General features: G+C 37.3%; 1 protein-coding gene across 2 annotated transcripts in view; it reads left to right on the forward strand.

Annotated features, from left to right (window-relative positions):
* The window catches only part of LOC136862701 (DNA helicase MCM8), a 661,148-nt gene that overhangs the window by 627,412 nt on the left and 20,529 nt on the right, over positions 1-13,207 (forward strand). Inside the window, exon 15 of one of the 2 annotated variants that reach the window (XM_067138908.2) lies at positions 870-977. The exons of the other annotated variant lie outside the window; for it this stretch is intronic. Within the exon in view, the coding sequence (XP_066995009.2) occupies positions 870-872 (3 nt within the window). The 3' untranslated portion in view covers positions 873-977. Of the gene's footprint in view, positions 1-869; positions 978-13,207 lie in introns of those variants that run through there. 2 annotated transcript variants of the gene reach the window in all.

Here is a 13,207-nt window from a genome sequence, read left to right on the forward strand (position 1 = left end):
CAGAAATGCTGGGACTCAGTCCTTACAAATACAAGTACTTGTAAATATGGTAAAACACTTTAAAATGTAATTCGTATAATTGGTCATTCTGGTTGAGAGAGTGGTGTTCTAGAATACTGAGAAATTTTGGGTAAGAAGTCTGTCGGTCACAAGACTTAGAGTAATAATCATAAGACCGTGACTCACGAGTACACAGAACAGAGGTCAGGACACTGACAACTTCGAGACATATAGGAATTATACAGGGGATGGCTAGATGGCTAGAACCATGGAAGGTTCTACAGTGACGTCTCATAGAATATTTTAAGAGCTTTGAGAAGATTGGATGGGGCCGGAAATCCTATATAAGCCCCGGCCACTCAGCCTCGGGGCCTTCCGTTGGAAATTCGCGGTTCAATTGTAACTAGAATCCTTGTCGGTCAACAAGACGATTACGCAACTAATAATAATATGTTTTCTTAACTTAGTAGTCAAGTGTGAACGCTTGCCTGGACCGACTTCAGCTCAAGACAGCCACTTAAGAGTCTTGTATCATCTGTACATAGTGTACATATTCAGTTTAGAAGAATAGAGTAATTTCTTCGAGGGAATTCAACATCTTCTTTATATCCTCCTTCTCCCCACTTTAGTTGGAGCTTCCTAACTTAGACGTCCCAACCCCTCGGAAACTTTCCAATCTGTCGTCCAGCCAACCTATCAACCTCCTACGAGATCCAAACCCTGTCTATCACGACAGAAGAAGTTTGGTGTGCAATGTGAGGTCTGGACGTATCCAACCTCATTGGGTAAGAAGACATATTGAATTTTAAAAGCCCCACAGAAGAGGCTTAGTCAAGCGAGAAGATATCACCCCGGAGTTCCTGTTCCAGTGAGAGGCTCCAGCAGCACGTGAGCTGCCTACTAATCCAGTCCAGCACGAGATAGCAGAACCGGTGCAGACCAGGCAGCGAGCCGAGTATCGAGAAACCAGCCCAGCATCAACGAGCAGAACAGCAACTAGGGGTGAGTACCTGTAACTATCTCTATCACCATGGCAGAATCTACTAATATGGTAGATCATGTGAGTGACTCAGGATCTGATACTGGTAATGTGCATGCAGAGGAACACTTTTATATATCAGATGTAGAAGGCCATAAACTAATAGGACATGAATTTGACAGCAGTAAGCCAGAACACCTCCGCGAATTCATAGCAAATGTAAGGCCCAATGAGAAAACTCCGTTCTTTCAATACATCTCAACAAAAATAACGGGCCCAGGTCGTGAGAAGTTGTTATCACAGGGTCACAGGGTGATATTATTCACTGGAGGCATGCAAAGGTTGCTCTATGGGAATATTACGGAAAGCAGGGCACATTTTTGTTTCATTTGTGTCAGCTATTCCAGTCCCAGCTAGGGACTAGAGATGCTGTAGCAGACTGGGCGCATGAAGTAGAGGAAATTACGGTCATGTTCAGAAATTCAATATTAGAGGTGGAACCTATAGAAGGCCGCAAGTATCAGCACCGGCTGATAGTAAAGATAGCGATAACTGGTTTCACCCATGGGCTCCGAAATAGGCAAATTCAGAATAAAGTATAGGACAGGAACCCAAGGACCTTTGAGGAAGCCGTAAGCGAAGCTAGGCAGGAGGAGGCACTGTTAAACTCCCAGGAGGAGCGCGAAGCATTGTACAAACCACGCCCGCCTAGAACTCCTCGTAAGGAAGGTTGGCGGGTGGTACCAACCAAGGGTAATGCAGGGCGACAAAAGGCATCAGGTAACAAACAGTATAAGACTAAAACTGTGCTCATGACCTGTTTTAATTGCAAACAGGAGGGGCATATCGCAAGGGAGTGCAATCGACCATGGGCTAAGGATAATTCGGCCATACGCAAATGTATGTACTGTAAGAAAATAGGCCATGAAAAACGGGAGTAAAAGAAAAAGTCAAAAGACAAGAGAATACCTGCAGATAGAAAAGTAATTATAGTCAGGTCCGCAAAGTTACCATCGCAGGCGTGATCTCAGCGTGCGCAGGAAACAAGGTACCAAAAGGGGCGGTCTCAACCCACGTACGGTGTTACGAGTGTAACGAAGTGGGTTAAAAGAGACCCGAATGCCCGGAAAGGAATGGCCGGAGTACTAAGAGCCATAGACGAACATGTAAGCATTGTTATGCGTGTGGGAGCCCAGGCCATTTACGGTGGCAGTATACAGCTAAGCCTAACTCTAGCAAGGACGCACAGGCTAGTCCGAAAAGGAGGGACCAGCAAGTCGAAGGAAGTCTTGTGCGTGGCCACAGCCGCAAAGTATGGTGTGATATATGTAAGTGATGGTCTCACGAGAGTAAGGACTGTTGGTTCAAGTCACGGGATGCGTTAAACAAGGTATCACGAGCAAGGGATGACTGTGAAAATCCAGATACTATCAAGTCCCAACACATCAGATGTATCTAAGCATGAAGGTACACTAATTACGTGTCATCAACAATTATGCAAAATACAAACATCCAAAAAACAGTATAAAACACAAAACACACATTTTTCTTTAGTAAGAACAGTCTTAAGACGGTGTCTGAATTTATTGATTATACGTTCTATGAAGCATTTATTATAACCATTAAATTTACCAATTGCACGTATAGTATTGAGTTCATTATTGAAAACTTTCTTTGACAGGTATTGTGAAGGCACGATGAACTAAGCTATTACATGTTGCACATTTATGTGTTTGAGGATGTACGGAGCCCTGATGAATGGTCGTTGCTTTTTGTGTAGATTTCCTGAAAATTCTGTAAGTTAGGGTGGAAGGATGTCTGTGAATAGTCAAATCTAAAAAATTGATTACTTTGTCGGTTTCAGACTCAAGAGTAAGTTCAATATGGAGATCGATACTATTAAGAACCTGAAGGGTGGAGTTCGCATTATAAATTTCTTGGTTCATAATTACAAATGTGTCGTCAATGTATCTAGCCTATAGGAGAATGTTAGGGAAGTTGTTATTGTTGATTTTTTGAGTATTCCAAAAAGTCTAAATAAATCTCCACTGAGATTCCAGAAGCTGATGATCTCATTGCTAAGCCATCTTGTTGTAAAATAGTTTTATCGGATGTAAAATAGTTGTAATTAACAACCAATTTTAAGATGGAGATGAAATCTTGTATTTCAAGTTTGCTGAGGAAGCTATGTTTATTTAGGTTACTTTCAATAATGGGGAAGAGCTATGCAGTTGGAATGCTTGGGTACATGTTGACTACGTCAAAGGAATGAAGGGAATGATTGGGTTTTATGTCAAAATTCTTTAGTTTATCAATAAGTTCTATGGTATTTATAATGGACTTACTGGAAAGAAAATGATAATTTTTAGACCGGAAACTTTAAATAAATTGAGAAGCTTTATACAAAGGACTAGGCCTATAATTAATAAATGGGTGGCTGGGAGTGCCAGCTTTGTGGATCTTTGGGAGGGCTTTAGCTGTGGGTAGATCTGGGTTCATACTTAAAAGTCTAGATTTTTCTTGGTCCGTGAGAAGAAATGAGGTATTCTTTAAAGTTTGTGTTATTAGTTGCTGTATTTTTTTGAGTTGGATCTTTTTTAACTATCGAGAACATACTGTTGTTAAAAAAATTATTTCGTTTTTGCGACATTTTTTTTCATTATAACTGTGGTATTGCCTTTATCAGCCTTTGTAATTATTAGGTCGTTATCACAGATTTTCTTTTCAAGTTCAGCAATTATTTATGTTCAGAGATCGACTATTGTCAATAGGATTAGTAGAGGAGAAACTCTTATTGATATTTTCAGAAGTGAGGATCTTGTCTAATTTTCTTTTTACATCAAATCTGAGTTCGTCGTGTTGTTCTAGAGGCATTTTTTTTATGGTGGCTTCAGACTCTATAACTGAATTTGTGGCTATATTTATTTTGTTCATCTTTGGCCAGTTGTGTTTTGGGCCTTTCGATAGAATAGAGATTTCTTCCTCATTTAAAATTACTTTAGACAAATTAAACACAGGAGGGTGGAGTTGCTCTATTACATTTCTTGACACTATGGTCCCTTTGGACTGATTTTTCCGTGAAGTTGTGTTATTCTTAAAGTTTTAAATTTCTTCTCTGATGAAAGTTGTTTTTGTGAAAGCAAGTCAAAAAGTCTATTATTATTTTGATTTTGGAATAGGTTCCATTGAGCAATAGGAAGCAAATTGGCTGCTTCATGGTGAGTTTCATAAAGTCTATTGTTTTAGAAAGATATTTCCATGTGTAAAAGGAGGTAATTTCATAACTTAACCAAATGTTACTATTTTTTTGATGAGTTTTGATAGAGTGCAGTGCAGCACGTTGTTTTTTAATGCTGCCTTTCAAAAAATTGGACTTAGATCATACGTAATACACTGTTTCAAGAAGTTAATATGTTTGCCCAATTTGGCGATCTTAATTTTTATGTCCATATAGTGGTAGGCTTTTCGCTTTGCCTGGTAGGTCATATCATTGAAAGGCACAGGGCGAAACACTGGCAACCAGGAATGTGTTAGCTGGAAAATTTATAATGTCCAATAACGGACCATTTATATTTACTCATTCGGGACAAATGTTTCAGGTTTCCTATGGGAATCAACATCTATATCATTTGATGGCCAGGCAGGCATCAACTTTTGGTAATGACACAAAGTCTCTCATAGTGCATTGGCACTGCAGATGGCCCCAACTAGCCTACGCAGTGGCCTCCACGGTATGCACCAGCCATGCGTCTTGGTAGGTGTGCTATTTACCAACTGATGAGCCCAACTTAACACACTCAAGGCGAAACGCTGGCAACCAGGAACGAGTTAGCTAGAAAATGTATAATGTCCAATAATGGACCATTTATATTGGTATTATTCTGGAATCTTAGCGGAGATTTATTTAGACTTTTTGGAATACTCAAAAATCAACAATAACAACTTCCCTAACATTCTCCTATGGGCTAGATTCGTTGACGACAATTCGTAATTATGAACCAAGAAATTAATAAAGCGAACTCCATCCTTCAGGTTCTTAATAGTAGCGATCCGCATATTGAATTTACTCTTGAGTCTGAAACAGACAAATTAATCAATTTTTTTAGATTTGACTATTCACAGACATCCTTCCACCCTATCTTACAGAATTTTCAGGAAATCTACACAAACAGCAACCACCATTCATCAGGACTCCGTACATCCTCAAACACATAAACATGCAACATATTACAGTTTAGTCCATCGTCCCTTCACAATACCTATGTCAAAGAAAGACTTCAATAACGAACTCAATACTATACGTGCAATTGCTAAGTCTAATGGTTATAATAAATCCTTCATAGAACGGATAATCAGTAAATTCAGACACCGTCCTAAGACTACTCTTACTAAAGAAAAATCCAAAGCCGCTATTTTTTCTACTTTTACTCTCAATAACGACGTCTACAAAATTACTAATCAAATCAAATCAAAAGATCAAAATCGCTTTATTTGCAAATGAGGTGCCTACCTCGGTGGCAAATGGTACACTAAAATACATTATTGTCCAGCACTAAATATTAAATTAACAGGAGAACAAAATTATCCTATAATACAATATTATACAATTTACGCTAACAATTTTTTCTATTAAACACACAACTCATCCTTAGTAAATTTATATTGTTTACAAAATTTTACTAATAATATATCCTGTACTACTTACAAATATAGTCAACTGATATACAGTATGTGGAATTACTTCAAATGATACTGTACAACTGGTATAAAATTAAAATTTACGTTGCATTTATTTATTATAAGTTAAAAACTTCATTTTTCTGTATTGAACTGAGATTCACAATTAAAATATCAGGGAAGGTTCAACCTTTTCAATACAAAACGTGTTGCATAAAATGTTCACAACATAATATTTATTAAATAGTTAGAACCGGTTTCGACGCTCATCGCGTCATCATCAGGTACAAAAATCACAAATGGGCAAAGTACATGTCATAAAAATTGCATTGTATTCAGCCATGCAAGAGTTATTAATGCAATTTTTATGACATGTACTTTGCCCATTTGTGATTTTTGTAGCTGATGATGACGCGATGAGCGTCGAAACCGGTTCTAACTATTTAATAAATATTATGTTGTGAACATCTTATGCAACACGTTTTGTATTGAAAAGGTTGAACCTTCCTTGATATTTTAATTGCATTTATTTACTTTTTTTTTTTTTTTTTCCTTTACCCATTCTGGAACCTAAGTAGCATAACGACCTGCTGCGTCTTAACCAGAGCCCCTTTTGCCACCACTTTTCAGAGTTCCTGAAGGGCCTTCACAGCTACCGTAGCGGTCCCAGGGCCCTCGAAGTCCCCACTGTACTTCACCCCTACAGGCAGTCCCCTACTTTGGCTGTCCAAACTCCTTAGACTAGGGGATGGAATTAATTTAGTCACACACATTTTTTATTTACATTAACCTGCACTGGTCGAATGCCCTCTAACATTTCATTTACTTTCTCTGTTGCTGTTTATTCTCTTCTTGAATATCTGTACAGATTTTGGAAAAGGATCAAACACTACCCCTGGTAAACTGTTCCACTCCTTCACACCCTTCCCAATGAATGAAAATTTACCCCAATCGCTTCTACTAAAATTTCTTCTAATTTTACATTTGTGGTCAGTCCTGCCGATATAATTATTTTCCAACTGAAGCCTCTCACGGATATTTACCCATGCTGCTTCTCCTGTATAGGCTCTATATAACCCTATAAGTCTAGTTTTCTCCCTTCTCTTACTTAAAGTTTCCCACCCTAGTTCCTTTAACATTTCTGATACACTACTCTTTCTCCTGAAATCCCCTGTTACAAACCTTGCTGCTTTCCTCTGCACACTATCTATTTCTTTTATTAGGTATTCTTGGTGGGGATCCCAAACACTTTTTGCATATTCCCATAATGGACGAACCATACTTAGGTAACTTTTCTCTTTTAATTCTTTGTTGCATCCTTTAAGTAGCCTCGTTATGACATGTAATGATCTGTATGCTTTCCCAACAATGTCATCCACATGACCCTTCCAGTGCAAATTACTTTCAAATTTTACACCTAAGCATTTGCACTTGCCATCTTTTGGGATAACCACCCCATCCAAACTATATTCAAATTCAGTTTTAAAACTCCTTTTTGTAAATGTTGTAACAGTTGATTTGCCTCCATTAACCTTCATATTATTCTCTTCAACCCATTGTTGGATACTCTCAAGGTCCCTTTGTAATTCTGAACAATCCTCAGTGGTATTTATTTCCCTACAAACAATTATGTCATCTGCATACAACCTTATTTTTGATGTTATATTTTTCCCTAAATCATTTACGTATATTAAGAAAAGTAACGGAATGATTATACTACCCTGTGCAATTCCCTTCCAAACTTTCTCTTCCTGCGATACGTTATTTCCTACTTTGACTTTCTGAACCCTTGAATTTAGAAATGTTTTCATACAACGTGTAACCCTTACGTCCAGTCCTATTCCCTCCAATTTCTTTAATAATATTTCATGTTCCACTCTATCAAAGGCTTTGGAAAGATCTATGGCTATGCAATCTAACTGCCCTCCTGAATCCAGTTGATCTGATATGTCCTGCTGAAATCCTACCAGTTGTGCCTCACAAGAAAATTTCTTTCTAAATCCATACTGGCTCCTCATGAACCAATTTTTATCTTCAGGAAGCATAATGTAAAAATTTCCTTCAGAACCAACAATACCAATTCCAAATTTCTGTACAACTCCCCCTCAGTAAATAATTCCAGTATATTTTGCAAAGTCTGGAGTCTACAGATTCAGGCGTAATGACTGTAGTTCTTCATACCTGGGACAGACCGGACGTAGTTTTACAATAAGATATTTGGAACATGTCAACGCCATAAAATATAATAGGTTCTCGGCAATAGGTCAACACATTTCTGACTCTTATCATAGAATTACTGACATTGAGCACGACTTAGAAATCCTTAAAATAGCAAATAAAGGGCCTCCCCTGAACATAATTGACAATTGCTTTATCCATCTTGATCAATATTTTACCCCCAACTTTAATCTAAATGAAATTTCGAAGAAGCCTAGCGTTCTTTTTGCTTTCCTAATCAACTATTTTTAAAATATCAGATCTCCAAATATGAGTTTGATATTTCACGCCATATGCAACGCACATCCCCGTCATTTATACCCACTACCTCACCTTAGCCCCATTCCCTTGTTGTTGCTCCTCCTCAATGCCCTCCCTTTCCTCCTTCTCTTGCCGTCACTTGGCCTCTGCTCCTGCACTCTTTCAGAACCTCAGCTCCACTCAATTCACTAACTGCTCCAACACGCTGTTCAAGGTGAGTTCAAACCTTTTTCTACTCCTCGTTCCGCGATTGTAATTCCAACATACTGTACCCGCTCAAAGCCTGAGTCCCAACCAGCATTTATCTCAGGGGGTGTTACGGTCCGAATATATCCCAACTAATAAACAATAATAAAAAATTATGAAGATATAAGATCTCCAATTAAATGTATTGGCGCCATCCAATTAGTACTACAGGGTTGAACAGGACGCTCTAATCATTAACTTTAAGGCTCATCATAAAAACACATAAGAAAATATATTAAATCATATCAAAGGGAAAAATATGAAGGCTCCGACCTAGGAAAGGGGACGGATATTTAAACGGTCACCAAGGGTTTACTATGCTGCAAGAACAAGAACCTGGAACTGTTTCCTTGCAAATGCTAAAGGAGCATTTTATTTTATTTAAGATGAAAATTTTTACACACAACAAAATTTGTTGACCTTTAATTTGCAGTTTATTTGGCAAATCATTCCTGAGAATTTACATCATATTTTACACTTTTGACCACCCATCCATTTGAGTGGTGGAACCGTTGATTTCTGAAGGTATCAGTTCGACCCTTTTGAACACAATGACCATTGATGGTCATGGACTAATTACCTGTTGGCCAAGTGGGCACGATCACATGAATCATGTCATCGTCTCCACTTTTATTGAGGTGAGACCAACGCGGGATACTACAAACTCTCCCCGGGTTCCTACCCAAGATATCCTAATCGTTAACTGAAGGAAACCACAAAGGGACTCTAACCCAACGGTCCAGATGTAGGGATTTGCCATCACACTACAAATATCAACTTAACTTATTATTTACAACAACTTGACATTATTACGTTATTTCGCCTGCTAACTTCCCTATAGTATCATTCAACATCATCAATCGAAATAATTTTAAAAAATTTCATTATTATTATTATCAGTAGAGATCGTGGTTATCAACTTTGATCTAACGTTTTAATTTCATTTTTCACCATTATTATTAATCTCAGAAATAATATAATAAATTATTATTCTTCTTCATATTATTACTAGTTTGAAAATGCTATATTTTAATTGTTACACGGCAGTTCACTATTATTAGGTTTAAGGCATAACCCCTTTTACAATTCCGATCTAGTTTGGCACTTAATCAATTAAGACGGGATGTACTTGGAATATTATTATTATTAGTTTGAAAATTTATATTTAAATTTCATTTGTTACGTGGCAGTTAACTATTATTATGTTTAACGCATAACCCTTTACAATTTCGGTCTAGTTTTGCACTGATCAATCAATTAAAACACGATTTACCTGGAAGGTTATTATTATTATTATTATTATTATTATTATTATTATTATTATTATTATTATTATTTTTCGAAATTTTATATTTTAATTTCACTCTTTAGAACTTAGTCATATATGTTAACTCCCAAATATGAACCACCAAGATCCGATTTCATATCGGTTGGAACATAATAACGGTATTCGAACCCGCTACCTTATTTTCGTACTGTCGTTAATTTATGGGAACACCATGTCCTCCCAAGACAGATCTCAAATCCCACGGCACCTCGCAGTTGGGCAAATACATCCAATCTCTGCAAGTGCTAAATTATTCCTTCCATTTCATTTTGAAGTCCATTTACCCCACTGGAACTCTTCAAACATTTAATTCATTCATTAGTCTTCGGTGCGTGGACTCCTGCCACTCATGACACCGAATCGGCATATTATATCGACGTAGGCATCGAGATGTATCTATTTCATCATCAAAAACAGTACGGCTCAATTCTTACCTCATGCCGAATTTTCGTCCTGCACGCCTTGCGATCTCAAAAATTGGCTCAAACCACTCTGGGCTTTCAACATATCATGACCATCCTACACACGTCCCTCTATCACTTCTAAACAAATATTTCTGATTATTATGGAGTCCAGAAACGTTAAATCAACAATTAAAGTTAAAATCAAATTTACTGCCTGAATTAAAGTCGTCCACGCCATATGTTATCTCGACATTGAAATTACTTTAACTTGCAATCATTCCATCAAACTAGGCCCGTGCCATTATTCACAAAGCATTACTGTAAACACGCATATACACATTACCCATGTTCATTTATCACTCCGATACTTCTACTGATTATTATATTTCTGTCCACTGGCGAAACTTCGCGGCACAAGTAATCATTGATATTTACAAACAATTCAATGGACTTCATTCCGTCCCACAACAATTAAAATCACTTGGCAACCCTCTACCTCTGGCTAATGTTACCACATGCCTTAATATCTATAAAGTTTCCGATAACTGAAAACCACATTTGAGGACTTCTAAAATGAATATTAATCTTATCTTTACGTGGAACGTGCTCCATATCATTTCAAACAATTCAAGCACTTGAATAAAGAAATCAACCCTACTCTATTCTATTAAATAATCAAAATTATGATGAGTGCTTGATCTAATTATGTACATATTAATTTGTCCCTTTGTCTATTTATCTCTGAATCTATACGAGCCGGAAACGGTCCGTTTCACAATCAAGCTGCCATAATAAAAGAATATAATTTCCTCCCGCTAACGATAGCAATCTACAAATATATATTAAGGGGTACTCATCTCAGCCTGTAGTTTGCTAAACCGGACGAGGAACATAGCCCTCACTCGTGTTTAGCACTGCATCCTACTGGTATTCATGCCAGCTTGAAGAGGTAATCCTTGACACTTTTTAATATCACACATTTTAATCTTATAAAAAATAACTTTAGCACATGGAATAATTTCCACTCTAAATTTAACACATAAATTTTACAATCTTGGCTTTTTATTTAGCCCACTTAATATAAATATACATTCTTCGTTCCTTCCCTGGACATTAGGAACATGTGATATCTCGGTATAACTCTAAACGGCCTGGCGCGCACTCGAATTTTCCCGTCTCACGTTCGCGTAGCTGACCAGGTATCAGTTATTAATTGACTGTTTACTTGGTGAAATTCCGTCGAACACCCACGACCGTTCTCACGTAACGTACTTCCTATTCTTGACAAAGAACCTCACACTCCTGTCTGTAGGTGTTGATTTAATGAGTTCTGTATATATTCGAACTCCTGCTAGTAAACTGTTCAACAGAATTATATGAATTGCATTCTTCAAGAGGGTAATGACCGCAAAGGGAAATGGAAAAAGCTGTATTCATATATTACGAATCAAAAAGGAAAAGGAATCCAAATTCCTACAAAGGTGGGAGAAGGGGGTGAACACTATTTAACAGATACTGAGAAAGCAAACCTCTTCAGTAGGGAATTCAGAGATTCAGTAGAAGATTGTCAGGACTTGGAAACCAGAACAGAAGATAGAGAGGGAGAGACACATCGGGAAACAAGAAGCTTCTCATTCACAAATGAAGATATTTTCAGAGAAATCCAACTGCTTCAGCAAGGAAAAGCAGCAGGAAGTGATCAAATTACTGGGGAGGTATTAAAGACAATGGAGTGGTATATAGTGCCTTATTTAAAATTTCTCTTTGACTATATCATAAATAATAGTGTAATACCAAAGGAATGGAAGGAATCTATAATAATACCAATTTATAAAGGAAAGGGTGATAAAAGGAAACCAGAGAACTACAGACCAATCAGCCTGACCAGTATAGTTTGTAAAATACTGGAGAGTTTAATAGCAAAGTACATCAGAGGGATATGTGATGATGAAAATTGGTTCATGAAGTGCCAGTATGGATTTAGAAAAAAATTTTCTTGCGAGGCACAACTGGTGGGATTTCAGCAGCACATATCAGATCAGTTGCATTCAGGAGGCCAGTTAGATTGCATAGCCATAGATCTTTCCAAGGCCTTTGATAGAGTGGAACATGAAATATTATTAAAGAAATTGGGGAAATAGGATTGGACGTAAGGGTTATACGTTGGATAAGAACATTTCTAAATTCAAGGGTTCAGAAAGTCAAAGTAGGAAATAATATATCGCAGGAAGAGAAAGTTTGGAAGGGAATTGCACAGGGTAGTATAATCGGTCCGTTACTTTTCTTAATATACGCAAATGATTTAGGGAACAATATAACATCGAAAATAAGATTGTATGCAGATGACATAATTGTTTATAGGGAAATAAATAACATTGAGGATTGCTCAGAATTACAAAGGGACCTTCAGAGTATCCAAGAATGGGTTGAAGAAAATAATATGAAGATTAATGGAGGGAAATCAACTGTTACAACATTTACAAACAGGAGCTTTAAAACTGAATTTGAATATACTTTGGATGAGGTAGTTATCCCTAAAGATGGCAAATGCAAATACTTAGGTGTGAGATTTGAACGTAATTTGCACTGGAAGGGTCATGTTGATGACATTGTTGGGAAAGCATACAGATCGTTACATGTCATAATGAGGCTACTTAAAGGATGCAACAAAGAATTAAAAGAAAAAAGTTACTTAAGTATGGTTCGTCCATTATTGGAATATGCAAACAGTGTTTGGGATCCTCACCAAGAATACCTAATAAAAGTACTAGATGGTGTGCAGAGGAAAGCAGCAAGTTTTGTAACAGGGGATTTCAAGAGAAAGAGTAGTGTATCAGAAATGTTAAAGGAACTTGGTTGGGAAACTTTAAGTAAGAGAAGGGAGAAAACTAGACTTATAGGATTATATAGAGCCTATACAGGAGAAGAAGCATGGAGAGATATCCGTGAGAGGCTTCGGTTGGAAAATAATTATATTGGTAGAACTGACCACAAGTACAAAATTAGAAGGAATTTTAGTAGAAGCAATTGGGGTAAATTTTCATTCATTGGGAAGGGCGTGAAGGAGTGGAACAGTTTACCAGGGGTAGTGTTTGA

This window comes from Anabrus simplex, chromosome 2 (assembly GCF_040414725.1).
Source record: "Anabrus simplex isolate iqAnaSimp1 chromosome 2, ASM4041472v1, whole genome shotgun sequence".
Taxonomy (NCBI): domain Eukaryota; kingdom Metazoa; phylum Arthropoda; class Insecta; order Orthoptera; family Tettigoniidae; genus Anabrus; species Anabrus simplex.